Source organism: Trifolium pratense, linkage group LG4 (assembly GCF_020283565.1).
Source record: "Trifolium pratense cultivar HEN17-A07 linkage group LG4, ARS_RC_1.1, whole genome shotgun sequence".
Lineage (NCBI taxonomy): Eukaryota > Viridiplantae > Streptophyta > Magnoliopsida > Fabales > Fabaceae > Trifolium > Trifolium pratense.
The window spans coordinates 38,093,086-38,107,767 of NC_060062.1; the positions used below are offsets into that span (position 1 = coordinate 38,093,086).

The 14,682-nt window shown below is 33.1% G+C and overlaps 1 protein-coding gene and 1 long non-coding RNA gene across 2 annotated transcripts; one reads left to right on the forward strand and one right to left on the reverse strand.

Annotated features, from left to right (window-relative positions):
- Positions 1 to 1,441: 1,441 nt before the first annotated feature.
- On the reverse strand, positions 1,442 to 8,038 carry LOC123882168. The gene is made up of 4 exons (XM_045930978.1): positions 7,413 to 8,038; positions 5,619 to 6,206; positions 4,191 to 4,479; positions 1,442 to 1,823 (listed from the first exon to the last, which is right to left on the reverse strand). The coding sequence occupies exons 1-4, from the start codon at positions 8,025 to 8,027 to the stop codon at positions 1,789 to 1,791; spliced, it is 1,527 nt and encodes a 508-aa protein (XP_045786934.1). The 5' UTR covers positions 8,028 to 8,038; the 3' UTR covers positions 1,442 to 1,788.
- Positions 8,039 to 8,185: 147 nt separating this feature from the next.
- LOC123882169 lies at positions 8,186 to 12,770 on the forward strand. The gene is made up of 6 exons (XR_006799711.1): positions 8,186 to 8,954; positions 9,059 to 9,188; positions 9,270 to 9,488; positions 9,657 to 9,732; positions 10,243 to 10,706; positions 10,787 to 12,770. It is a non-coding gene; the product is annotated as an uncharacterized LOC123882169 (long non-coding RNA).
- Positions 12,771 to 14,682: the final 1,912 nt, after the last annotated feature.

Here is a 14,682-nt window from a genome sequence, read left to right on the forward strand (position 1 = left end):
AGTTATTAAATGAGTATTGATCAATGAGATATTGACACATTTGATTGAATCATACTAGTTGTAATTTAGATAGAATTTCAAAGTTCACTATATATAATTTATACGTAAACTTCGTCCTAAACACTTTTGTTGAGGTTGGTTAATTTGCATCATCTTTCTACATTTTCTCCATTATATATAGTGCACAACCCTTAATCTAAGTATTTTATCATAAAAGAACACGAATATTTTTTTTTTATATTATCTTTTATAAGTTTATCTTTAGTTGATTGTACTTTAATTAAGTGACTGAGTTTAAGTGATTAATAAATTATAATTAAGGATGAATTGGGGGAATTCGATTTCGAATCCTAACTAGAACAATCTTTAACGTGATTTTATATATCTTCCAATTAAGCTTTAGATTAACGGGACTCATTTTATTGAAAACCAAATGGTTAATACTAAGATAATTGAGAATACTTTAAAACATTTCATTTGAATGAATTTTAATGGGGCACAATCTTCTTTACCATTTTCAATGTTATCTTTAGAAGAAAATTAGAGAAGGCACCTATTCTAATGTGCACAAGTGACTTAGGTCTTGCACCATCAAATGTTATTTTAAAGAAATCGATAATTTTTAAAGAAATCGAAAATATAGATCATCCATAACTTTTTTTAAAGAAATCGAAAATATCATAGAATTAGTTTCTATTGTGGGAATTAGAACTTACTTTCTATAGTGCCAACATTTTGATGCTCCTCAATTAGAACTTTTTAAGTATAATGCTTTGGAGTATTTGGAAGCAGAGAAATATCAAGATATGGGACAACAAGGCAGAGACAAACCAATTGGTTTGTGAGACGATATAAAGGTTGTGTGGGCCAATCTATAAATACAAAGTCACTATATCTACTCGAGCGACCTATAAACTAAAACCAATAAATGAATTTGATTTGGTCAATTAACTAATCAACATTAGGTACTTCCCCCCTAAAAACAATAGTATTCCTTAGCCTACAAATACACCAAGTTGTAGCTAACCAAATCAAATATCTTACCTTAGGACCCTTATTCGAATGAATTAAGTTACCAAATGAAAGAAAATGTTTCCAACCTTCATCCTCATAATCTAACTGAATGCCTAGCCAATTGGAGATTTTATTCCAAACTTGTTTCAAGAAAGTGCAGGAAAAGAAAACTGTCCTGATCTTGATTCCTATCTCAAAGTGCCCTTTCTTGCATAATGTTCACTGGATCATTTATTAACAGATAATAACATGAAACTTATTATATCAAATATAATGTTTTTTCTACCATTTAATGAACAAATAGGTGCAAACTGGACTGGCTCTCAAAATGTTTCTAAGAGTGTTCCTAGCACACCCTCTTCCTCCTTTTGAATCATAATTTATTCCAAATAAACAGAAAAAATTGACAAATAAAGCGGAAATTATATCGGATAAAAAAAATGTTTCTAATTTCTGACATTTATATCTGCCTGAAAAAATACATGAATGTAGCTTCTGATAAAAGATCTTCATACAAGAGATACATCTAAAAAAATACAATGAATTACATGAAGTTACAAGTTACAACAAAAGAATATAGTATCAACAAAGTACCTGAATCAAAGGCTAGCATTAACAATATAGAGGTCGCCAATAACAAAGACTACCATCTACAATAGACTCGCTCGAGTAAAGAACAGTTTTGCAGCATAATTTTAAATTAAATGTTATAAAATAGAATTTCAAACCCAGTTGGGTCACAATGTACATTTGCCTTGCACTTGATCTAGCTTGTCACAGTAAACCTTGTTCTTCAAATTCTTTTGCAGCTGAAACACCAGAACCGAAAGCAAATGTTAGAATAATGCACAAGATATATATACCGGTTGAAAGTGAGAGAAAGAAGAATGATAAGGGAGCGAAAGTATTTAAAGTCTTGTGTGCAATCTAAGCAACCAAACCAGCATCACCAGATTTTGATAATTTTTTCTTAGAATTTTGCATATTTCTTAACCATGAATTGTTAATAGAAAAACAAGAATTACCAATATTCGTTGATTTTCATCACATTTAAGGAACCATAGCTAAATTAGTATGTTTTGTAGTAGAAAAAACCAGCTTAACTAGAACTGTAGTTCAACCAATTATATTTTTGAATTTCATATATTATAACACACTAGTATGTAGCACTAACACGTTGAATTGAATGTGTCCAGTGTCTAACACATGTCAATAGTGTTAAACACCAACACGACACCAAGTCACCAACATATGTGGTTATATTAAATCCCTTGTAATTTTCAAAATTATTATTGATATCTACGTTTGTTAAGATAGTTAGAGTTTGTTGGTGTTAGTTAATTAGTTAGAAATTAGTTATAGTTGGTTACTCAATTAGTTAGTTAATTGAGTCCTATAAATAGAACACTAATGTACACATTTTACCATCTTTTATCAATCAAATATGAACTCTAATGAACTTTTACCTCATGAGCATGACTATGCTCTCTTTCTATCCTATGTGTATGATCTATGGCACTATGATCCTATGATTCTTGACATGGTATCAGAGCGATACCCTAGAGATGAGGATGCCTACGCTTCCGTTGAAGATTCCGCTGCTTATTCTAATTCAGCCATTGCTGAAGATGAAGATCTTTCTCATGATGAAGACACGGCGATTTCTGCACCAGAGGTTCATTCTTCAAGCCTCTGCAATCACATTCATTTCGGCAATTTCGGGAATTCAAATCTTAGTACCATTCAATTTCCTTTGATCACTCCAATCAAGCCAACAATTGATGGTTTCACCATCAAGATTGGCGAGATAACATGTATTCTTGTGGATTCATGTTGCAGCATTGTCGAGGAATCTGCGTTCCAGGAATCTGAGTTTGCCGCTTCGGAAGAACACATGAAATCGAAGAATCTTGATTCTGCATCATCATCTTTGTTAACAACTTCAGAGATCACCATCAAGCCTTTAGTTGAAGGAGGAGGATCTGTCAAAATCAGAGAACTCGATTGTTTTCTTTCGGTCTATGAAACTGAATCGGCGTGCAAAGGGAAAACGCAAGATCTGGACATTCAACATCTCATTTCTGCGCTCAAAATTCACCATTCCGAAGCAATCATGAAATTGAAGGAACCTTTTCCAGAATCAACGCATATAATGTATGATCCTCGCCGCGATAAATATTGGTTTGATTAATCCCCAACAATAAATACAGCATCGCCGTTCTCGCTGTCGAAACTGTCTTTGATCCCGGCGGAGCAACATTTGTGATTCTTGGTTACGTGATCTGCAGAGTCCTTTGCAAAACTTTGTTTCGTCTCCGGTGGATGCCTTGGGATAGAGGGAGGAAGACGTTTGATCCCGGCGGAACTCTCATGTACATCGATATCACCGTGCTCCACCGTGTACACGCATTTCACTTTTCTGTTTCAATTGCTGCTTCTTCAAGTTTGGTTCATGTAGATAAAGATGTTTCTGCTAAGGCTTCTGAATTGTTCACAAGAGATGATAGTTATGAGCAAGAGTAAGTCCAAGTCCCCATTCTATCCTAACGGGTCGACAGGCTGATAAATTGAGTTTGATTAAACTTGCTAGCATAATTGAGGTTTCTGCAAAGAAGGGAACTCGTGATCTAAAGCTGCAGGGCAAGTTGATTGGCTACCTGATTCGTTGGGAAAGTTATCTAGTTTGGTCACTCTTGGTTTATCAGAGAATAGGATTTTTGGCTATACCTTCCACAATTGGAGGACTTTCATCATTGACCAAATTGGACTTGCATTCCAATAGGATCAGAGATTCCTGATTCTGTTGGAAATCTCTTGAGCTTTTTTTTGAAGCATGAATCTCTTGAGTCTTAGTGTTATAGCTTGTAGTATTTTACTGTCATTTTGTACCATACAATGCTTGCACTATATTCTTTCTATTTTTCAGGTTGTAATTTGCACATGATAAATGTTGAGAATAATTGTAATTCAAACTCAAATTGGTAAGTTAATATGATTCTATTCTTGACAACGTTAGTGTCGTGTCTAGTATATATGTTTCTCTATGTGGTTTACAAGTTAATATGTAATGTATTTTAGGTAAACAAGCACTGCACATGTTTCATTTAATAAGAGAATTTTCTAAAACATCCCACATGTGACATAAAAGGCACAAATCTAGGGAAAAGGAAAGTCACCTTTTGAGTTGGGAAGGACCAAAACAACCTGCATGGTAACATTGTTTGGAGGAAGATGCAAACGAAGTGGGTAAAGTTTTCCATTCAAAGGACTTCGACTACACACAATAACTCCATCAAGTCCCGTCTCTTCCGAAAACTTACGAGTCAACTGCTCAACATCATTCCCATTGAAGACCAAGGAATAGCCCTGCACGTTCTCATCATCCACATCTCCATTATCCTCAGCAACATGGTAGTATATAGTTCTCCCCTCCATCTTCGGCGGCGAACCAACACTATCTGTTGACTGCAAAATCATCACAAACCAATGTCATTAAACAATCATACTAGTCCACAACAAACAACAATCAGTCAATGCAGCCAGTTTCATTTTCTTGATAACTATACGAGTCATTTTCGATCAATTTAAAGTAACTTTAGAAAGCAAGTAGTCAGTCAATTCAAAGACATCAAGTCAATCATATATGATCCTCGGCTGTCTCTGCAGCTCTAGCCGCATTTCAGCCATCGGATTAATTTAACAACTGAGACAATATACAACTCCCAATCATAAGATTTATCCGATTAAAAAAGTGTGATTGGAGAGTTGCAAAAGCAATAGACGGATTCAGCTCCTCTAAAATGAAAAATTCACGTTAGAAAGTACAGTGTCTATTATGGACCATTGATTAACTAACCAAATGTGGATGGATATTGCAAATATATCTTAACAAATCATGAGTTTGATGAAATAACAACCATTAATTTTCTCATTTTACACTTTACTCGCTTTAAAAGAGTAAAATTGGCAGTAGTAGAGAATCCAAATCCCTCAACAATCAAAATCATGTTCAAAGTCGTAATCCTAAATGAGTATTTTGACTCAAATTGAATTGTACTAGTTATCAAGTGAAGTCAAAATTTGAAAGTGAAATCAGTCCTCGAGTCAAATATTTAAGGGTCTAAGGCTCTGTTTGATAATGCCAAATATTGAGCTTATAGCTTATAAGCTCTGATTGGTAACACTTTTTTAAAAAGAGCTTATAGCTTATTTTACTAGCTTATAGCTTATTTTTCAAATGCTATTTCAAGTAGCTTTTGAGCTTATAACTTATTATCATATTTTCTTTCAATTTTACCCCTATCATCTTACTTGAATAAATTAAATATAAATTAAACATATTTTTTTTATGTCATTTCATAGTTCAACCCCTAATTTTACCGAACACTACAAATTCAATCAGCTAGCTTATAAGCTATCCGCTATAAGCTCATCCACTATAAGCTAATCTGCTATAAGCTAGCTTATCAACTATCCGCTATTTTTTACCAAGTAGAGCCTAATTAGATCTAAATAAACAACACATTCAAAAACAAATTTAAATAAAATAAAATATAAAAAAAAAATGAAAATTTGACTCAAAATTGATAGATAGATAGATATACCTCTTGTCTAGCAAAGCGATCAGATTTGAAAGAAGTAGAAGATCCAAAATCAAGAGAATCAGAATGAGGAATAGGAGGAGGAGGAGGATTTCCAACATGAATCTCAAGAACATCAACATCCCAAAGAATCCAATCCTGAGTGGAACTTCTATGAGGAATATCATGAGTAACAGAATTTCTCCAAGGTGGTAATCCACCATTAGCTCTAAGAAAATTACCATATCTAGTTTTCAGCTTAACCTGAGCACCATCTCTAACAGGCTCCCATTCAACAGACGAATCAAGTCTCCTTGGCAAAGTTTGAACGACTTTTCGACCAGTGACGCCGAGAAGTAAAGGCTGATTTGATGCTGTTAAGTATTTTCCGTAACAACTTTTAAGACGGATGATGTTATCGTATTCAGGGATGTGTTCGACTGTCCATTTAGCGTTTTTTGATGATCCGTTTCTGTCTTGGTTGATTGATTCTTCGTCTTCTTCTGCGTGTAGATACTTGTCGTGGTGGCTTCTCAGTCTAACTGCTTTTGCTCTTTGGAAAAGTTCCATTGATGAATCACCTGAAGCTGTTGACTTCTTGTTCCAACTTTTCTGCACAGTTCAGATTTCTGATTTCTTTATGGTGAAAGTGATGAGATTAATTTTGATTTTGGATTGAGGTTAGTTAGTAAATGTTTGGATTCAACAAAGAGACTGGGTGGGTAATTTTGATTTTGATTTTGATTGGTGTGTGTTCGGAAACATAGATGAATTGAAGTGACTTTGTCTTTTGATGATGTTTCGAGTTTTTATGTAAGAAAAGAAAGAAGAAGAAAAAAAGGTTTGACCACTTTTTTTTTTATTATAAATAAATAAAAAACGAAATCATTTTCATTGTGATTTTATAGAATTCATAAATATAAAAGTAACTTATTAATTAAGCTATTATGAAAATTAAATTAAAGAAAAAAAGATAATAGGCTGACAATAACCCGAGCCAACTCGTAAATAGTTCAAAGCTCGATTTGATAATTGACTCGTGAACTTATTCATCAATCAAATGAGCTGAACTTGAGTTAAAAATTAAGTTCGTTAAATAAATGAGTTAAACATAAACTATATATAGTTCGAATCGTTTGACTCAATGAACTTTCCGGTTCCCATGTACGGATATTACCCACTCTACCTTGGCCAGAAAACAAGTTTACTCCTTTAAACTCTCTCTTTCTCAAAATTCTTTTCATTATACACTTGAGATGACTTTTATTTTAATTTAATATTTGTTATTTCTTTTAAAAAAATAGTTTAAACGATTAAAGATCAAATTTTGAAATTTTGACAAACAAATTGACTTTAAAATCAAGTAATTTAACTTAACGAGTTGAACCTATAATTTTTCACATAGCATTTAAACCATGAATTTAATTTATATGCACCGTCAGTGTAAAGTTATTTTACACATACATCTAATAATATACCTACACATCATGTATGATATTTAAAAACAAATGATGTACCACATTCATTAAATAATGTGACAACGCATCATTGGATGAATGTGTAAAAAAAATTTACACTGACATTGCTTAACAATTAAACTTTTAAACCATACCACTTTTTTAATTTATAATTTATATGCATCGAGCGTAAATTTTACACCGTCAATAAATCATAATTATATTTATCTTAAATTTCATAAAATAAAAAAAAATTGTGATTGGTTGATAGTGCACCAAAAAATGTTATTAATGGTAAAATAGAAAATAAAAAAAAACCCCAAACAATGTAATACTACTAATAAACATGATTAAAACGCACCTGCAATTTAGAATTGTGGCGAGTCTTTGACAAAGACCAAGTCTTGTTGATAGAAGTAGTAGAAACCGATTGAGAATCATGAATATCTTCACAAGAATCAAACGAAGAATTTGAAGCAAAACTAGTTTGATTGAACAATTCATTATTCTGATTATTATGCAATGATAACTCCACAAACTCGACACCCCAAAGAATCCAATTATATGTAGCAGAGCTAGGATCATCATGTGTAACAGAATTTCTCCACGGTGGTGTTCCACCATTACCTCTCAAAAACTTCCCACACCAACTCTTCAATTTCACGCTGCTCATTCCTTCTTTTATTGGTTCCCATTCATATTTCCAGCTTAAACCTGCGTCGTAATCAGCTTGAACCACTTTATTTCCGGTCATGCCGAGGAGGAAAGGTGTGTCTGTTGCGGTTAAGTAACGGCCGTGGTGTGATCTCAGACGTACGAGGTTTGGTTTTGTTTTGTCGATTTCGATTAACCATAGTGATTTTTTTGTTGTTCCGTTTCGGCTTTGTCGGAGGTTAGTGTTTTCTTCGTCTGCTACTAGATACTTTCCTAAATGGCTTCGTAGCTTTATGGCCTTTGATTTGTTGAAATACTCCATTTTTGTTGTGTTGTGTTGTGTTGTAGTGATTTGTTGTAAATATTAATAATATTTGGTGAATGGTGGTGGTACTAATGATTGTAATATTGAATGTATTATTGTGGGATAATAATAAATTAAATTTGGTGTGGGCAAAAGGATATTGGCCTCGAAACTGTCTGGAAAATAAGTGGTTGTTTCTGTCTTGGACTTTTTGATCTTTGACTAGTATTTGTGTTGTACCGGTCAAAAGTCAATGGTGATGGTTTTTTGCGTCTTTATGCACATACCATAGATGGAAAATTCCCAAGTTGTCATTAAGGAATAAGTTGGATGAAGAATATTTTGCATAATAGCAGTAGTACTATAGAAGTTTTATCTTGAAATTTGTGCATCTATAATCTTGACAACAAGTTACGAAAATTTGCTAATGTAGAATTGCGAAAATAGTGGGTAGTGTTTGTTCCAGAATTTGGTTGTTTTTTTCGTTGCTGAGGTGGAGGAAAAATTCTCTGACACTGTCAGAGACTCTGCTGCCGTCCAAATTCTAATTCAGGTTAGTGTTTAACCGGGAAAGGTAAGTTGATCGTTGTCGTATGTGCGTTTTTGGTGGGCGGGAGGCTTCGATTTTTCACTTCAATTATTGATGAGTTCAATTATTTTCTCCACGAGATTTTTCGTGAGGTTTTTGAATTTCAAACCTGGCCATTGTTTGGGTATAAATATTGGATTTGTGTAGACTACATTGTATCAAAATCTCAATCTCACCTCAAATATACTCTGGTTTTGTGGAGAGAATGGTTGAAATGGCCAAAGTTTGTAAGAAGTTTGACAGTGTCGCTGGTGGGTGTTCGAGTCAAGGTGGGTGTTCTTCGTCTCTGGAAGGTCTCTTCGTTCCACAATCCTTCTGAAACCAATTCCATTGAGATGGTTTTGGTTGATGAAAAGGTTAGTGCTAGTGCTTCTATGTGTTTCCTAATTTACTGCCTCAAGAACTCAATTGATAAGTTGTAATCTACGTTTTATTAATTACTGTTATTTTTTAACAATAGGGTGGAAAGATTCATGCTTCTATTAGGAAGCAGTTATTTACATGTTTGAGTCTAAAATTGAAGAAGGACAAGTGTATCAGGTGTCATTCTTTTTTGTTGTTCCTGTGCTCATTTCGTTGGAAAATCAAAGGTTTGTTTCATGTTTTTTAGTTTTCCAATTAATGGCAATGAATTTGTACTTGAGTTTTTTGCGATACTTTTTATTCCATAGGCTGCCACTGATGATGGGTCATACCCTGCTGAGTTTGAGGCACTGGTTGGTAAAAAGATGTTATTTATATGAATAATGATATTTATATGAATGAAAAGGGAAAGTAACGATTTCTCTTATCAAGTCAAAAGTAGCGGTGTCGTTTCTGCGTACAAACCCTCGAGTGTACATCTCAGTGAAGCACGGCCAACTTCGTTCATCGGCTTCTTCAAAGAACAGGTTTGTTTGTATCTTTTTACATTTTAGTACTAGTTCGATGTTTCAATGTGCGTTTAGAATCGCAGTTGCAGGCAGTTTGTTTATGGGTTTACTTTGTTGCATGTTTCCATCGCTTTGCCTTGAAAACGTTTAACAATCTGATTTCCTAACAATCATTTCTTGCTGCAGTAGTTTAACAAAGCCCTAATTCCAAAATCAGAAACTGTCCAATTCCAATTCATCAATTGGCTTCATCTTCAAGGAGGTATTTTTAGCACTATATTTAATTCTTTTTAAGTAATTGCATGTACCAGTATCTACTTCAATTGGAAATTGTTGAATTGTGTGGTTTGCTATTATTTATGTTTCATCCAACCTTAGTCTCAGGAAAATGCAAATAACTCATTTGGACATTTATGTCTATTTTTAGTGTTTATATTCTTGATCCTGAGTACTTTTCTTTCTTACTTAATATTCTCAGATGCAATTGTTTCCTTTAAACCAGTTGAATAATTCCCAAATACTGTGTATATTTCGGCCAATTGATCTTTATCTGATATTTTTATAGGTTCACAAGAAGGTATGACAGTTATTTTTTTATTCAACCATATTTCAATTGTATCAAAATAGCACATGAGTTAATTCTATTAAAATATGTCTATAGATTTCATTAATATCATTCGTGTAGACATATTTCTATATGTTTGATATATATAATGTGATAAGTCATATTTGAATTGTAACTTAGGCTAAGTTTATATCTATATGATTATAGGATAAAATCGAAATTTGTCCGAAATTTAGAGTTGATTGGAGCGGTGAGTTAGAGAATCACCCTATGGATACTTGCTACATCCAAGTGGAAATATGGCTATGCTTCAATTACACTTGGATGGAAGTAACTGTTACATGACATCCGGAAAGGTGGCATCAGTTTTATATGGTTTTAAAGAACCAATTCAAGTCATGGTTAACTATGATTTCAGTGACAATGACAACTGTTTTAAATTTAAAAATATCAAAGAAAAAGTTGTTGTTGATCTCTCAAGTGATAATGAAGATGAAGACATGATTGATCTTTCATCTGAGCAAGTAGAGGATGAATCAGTTAATGCTGCTGTGGGTGATGTATCTCACGATGATACATATATCCTACATCAATTTGAAAGTGATTGTGTGTTTGGTTGGGAAATGATAGTAAGCGAAGCTTATGCAAGTGATTCAAAACAATAAGTTTTGGTTAGTTCCCTAAATTTTCTTTCTTGCGTTTGTTCTATTTTAAAACATTGTTTAATTTTGTCATGGGTATAATATGCTAGCACGTTCCGCCACGTATGGCTGCGGGTGTACTCAGAGGCCGGGAGAGTATTGTCATTAGAACTCAACACAAATTGGATGGAACCAAATGTTCTATCCAGACTTACCATAGGAAGGGGAAGGCAGGAAAGATTGAGATGTATTTGACCGAAGGTTGTATGAACTAATTCTGTTTTTTTTTAAATAAAAAAAGAGCAACCGTGTCAAAACACACTAGTTTAACACATTAAAAGCATAAACAATTACTATCTTTCTAGCATTAACTTTATCTTTAATTACCTTTTTTAGTATGCTTAACAAATGTCCGGGGCACTGTTTAGCATGACCCTTTTAAAATTAGGAGTTTTTTTTTTAAAAAAACGAAAAAATTGGGAGAATTAAAAGTGATCTTATGGTTTCGATAAAGCCAACTTCTGAACTGATTTCCGTACGCTAAAAATTGGGAGAATTAGATTTGACTTTTGCCTTTTAGAATTGACTTTTGTTGCGCGTCCCTCATGTCCTTCAGATGCATATTTCTACTATCAAAAGTAGGTTTCTAATCTACTGTCCTCTACACTTGAACATATGTTAGAGTACCCAACTGTTTTCTTATACATTGTTATCATTAAAACCTCAAAGGTATTGTCATAAAATCCATTTTGGTTTAACAAGGTTAAGCTCTTAATATGCAAAAATCTGAATTCTTCTGTAGTAGAAATGTCATATATGAGGTGTGTGATTCTATTGCAAATACCTAAGGTGTGCGACAAGAATTTCGCACAAGTAAGTACCTAGGCTTACCTTCAATGATAAGTAGAAGTAGGAAACCCCTTTAAGTTCATTAAGGATAGGAAAAAAAGTAAATTCTTGGAGTAGTAGGCTCCTTTCTCAAGCTGATAGAGAGGTTATGATTAGATCGGTACTTCAATCTATTTTGTCCTATGTGACGAGTATTTTCTTGATACCTAGCTTGCTTAATTTTTCAGACTTGTTTACATTAGATATTCCTAATTTTTATGACTCATAGTAATTTTAGTTCTAAAGGATTACATTGGCTTTCTTGGGAGAGACTCTGCATAAAAATCAAGGTGGAATAGGCTTCAAAAGCCTCCAGGCATTTAACTTTGCCATGCTAGGAAAGCAAACTTGGAATTTATTACAAAATTCGGGCAGTTTAATCACTACGTTACTCAAAGCTAAATATTTTCCTAAGTTTTTTTTTATGCTAGAGCAAGTTATGTCTGGCGGAGTATTTGGAGTGCAAAGTTCGTTGTCAAAGAAAGATGCAAATGGAACATTGGCTCCAGAGAATGTATTGATGAATGAGACAGTTGCTAACTTAGGGGAAGTGTTTCCATTCTTAAACCTCATAACTTACAACCTATGCATGCTAATTTAAAGGTCAAGGATCTCATGTTGCAAATGATAAATGTTGGAACTAAGACATAATTCACGAACTGTTTGATAGCAGAAGTGCAAGACACATCATGCAAACTCCTCTTTTTAATTCTGTCCAAGATGATGCTATTTAATAGAAATTAGAGTGCGGTGTTATTTTTTCAGTACGCATGGTGTACAGGTTGTGTGTGGATGTTGCAGGTACAACAAACCGACACAGCGTTGAAAGAAATTGGAGCATTCTCTGGCGTGCGAAAATCCCTCCTAAAGTTAAAAAGCTTATATGGCGTATTGGTCAGAACTGCTTGCCATTGCGATTAAGGCTAGCTAATCGCAGTGTGCAAAGTGTCTGATTAATTGTGCTAGTTGTGACGAAGGTAATGAAGATAGCATCCATTTGTTCTTTTTGCGTACGCAGAGCAAGCAATATTGGCAACACATTGTCTGTGGGAGTTAGTTTTGTAATAAATCAATATCAAAGAACTTATTTTCTATATAGTACAATGTTTTGCCTTTATTATAGGTATTATGTTATATATAAATAAGGATATACTTACTTCAAATTTTAGCCTTAATTGATGGTTGTGATTAATTAATTATAATTATTATGGTGTGGTCCTTAAATTATTTTTTTTATTATGGTGTGGTTTCAGTAATTAGCAAAGGATATATTTACACATGTTTTTTATTTATTTATTATTCCACTTTTTTTTTCTATACCATTACATCATTCCTCTTTTTGACAATGCAAAATAGTAGTAGGTAGTAATTCATGATAGTAAACTATAATAAAAAAATGGTTCAGTTTTCTGCATCAAATAGAAAGTGAATATGTCAAATATCTCCCTGAACTTTGGAAATAGACAAATACTCCTTTTATGAAGAAAAGAGATGGATATTTATCTATTTCCAAATCGAAAAAAAGAGGGTAAAATCTTGTTTCTTATGACGAGAGTGAATGATACAGTCTAACGTGAATGCCCTGGCAAGCGGAGGCCAATCTAAGGCCACATTCCTCCGGGAAATATACTGCAGATACCTCAATTGTGAAGGGATAAACCATATCTAAAAGTCCTATCCTCCCAAGTATAAACCTTCCGATAAATCAACAATGCAGCCAACATAAAAGCCAAAACTGGCCAAGCACCATATTCACAATGCATCAACAACACATTGTGTTCCGACAAACTCAAGCTTTGAATTTGTATTTCGATTGAGACAAATTGAGTTTGTCAAAATAGAAATGAGAAACTAAGCTTTAACTTTGTCGGAACACAAACCGAACACAAATTTGTTTCAACAAACTCAAACTTCGAATTTGCCGGAATAGGAATTGGTTCCTACAAAGTCAAATTTTGAGAAAATGTCATAGGCAAATTTTGAGTAAATTTGAAGAGTATAGAGTAATATTTTCTGTTAGACCAGAAATTTATTAACAACCTCAATTTTTTTATGGTAAACGCTACGTTTCATTGAAATTGAACAACATTGTTACAGTGAGCAACTTGCACCTGACGTGGGAGATATCCCATACATAACTTATATGGGGTCTGCTTGTTTATTTTCAAAGACACTTATTTCTATAGCACCCCATAAATTCCAAAGAACTAAACCAAAAAGTTTTGCTGCCATTGGTTCCACACATTGAAGACCAAGTAGGATCCAGGAGTTAATCTTAACGAATGAATTTCATACAACTGTGGTTTGCTATGTTGTGTATGTTTAATTTATTTCTTTTTAACATGTATCAAAAATAAGATAGAACCACTAAATTATACATGGCTATAGAACCTTCCGAATGAATATATAGGTTCATACTTTCATCATAAATTATTTCACAGATATCTTTTGCCAATCCTATCTATCCTATATAAGAAAAGAAGATACTAATGAAATTCCAAAATTACCCTTACTTTGCCTTCTTCACATATTGCCACATCGCTAAATTAATGGTTATTTTTGTCTTTTCATACTAAATTATAACAAAATAATATTATTATAATCATTCATATAAATCTAATAAAAGTAGATACTAATTAAATTTCAAAATTACCCTTGCCTTGTTTTTTCACATATTGCCACATCACTAAATTAATGGTTATTTTTGTCTTTTCATACTAAATTATAACAAAATAATATTATTATAATCATTATACTCTATTACACATTGTTTTCATATAAGAATTCTTTGATATAGTTTAATTTTCATAATTAATAATTATCATGAAATTAATTACCATTTGTTATTGTAGTTAATTACTTCTCATATAAATGATCCGGATTGGTTTCCTTTGTATTTATGCATAGGATTCCCTCATAATCATATGTATGTGTGTTAACGTTGCATGGAAATGGTTAGATTTGAAGTTTCATGCTTTTTTAAGGAGATTCAATAGAAAAGGAAAGCATCATAATAATTTGATCAAATAAAAGTAAAGTTTGACTTTATAGGAATTGATGAGAACAGAGGGACCATATCTAAAAACATCTAAAAACATTTGACAGAGACTAATTTGAG

Coding starts and splice junctions, on each gene's coding strand:
- LOC123882168 (XM_045930978.1), bottom strand. CDS start 8,027: ATGGAGTATTTCAACAAATCAAAGGCCATAAAGCTACGAAGCCATTTA. Junction 6,207..7,412: donor GCCACAATTCTAAATTGCAG/GTGCGTTTTAAT, acceptor TGAACTGTGCAG/AAAAGTTGGAACAAGAAGTC. Junction 1,824..4,190: donor GGTCCTTCCCAACTCAAAAG/GTGACTTTCCTT, acceptor CTGGTGTTTCAG/CTGCAAAAGAATTTGAAGAA.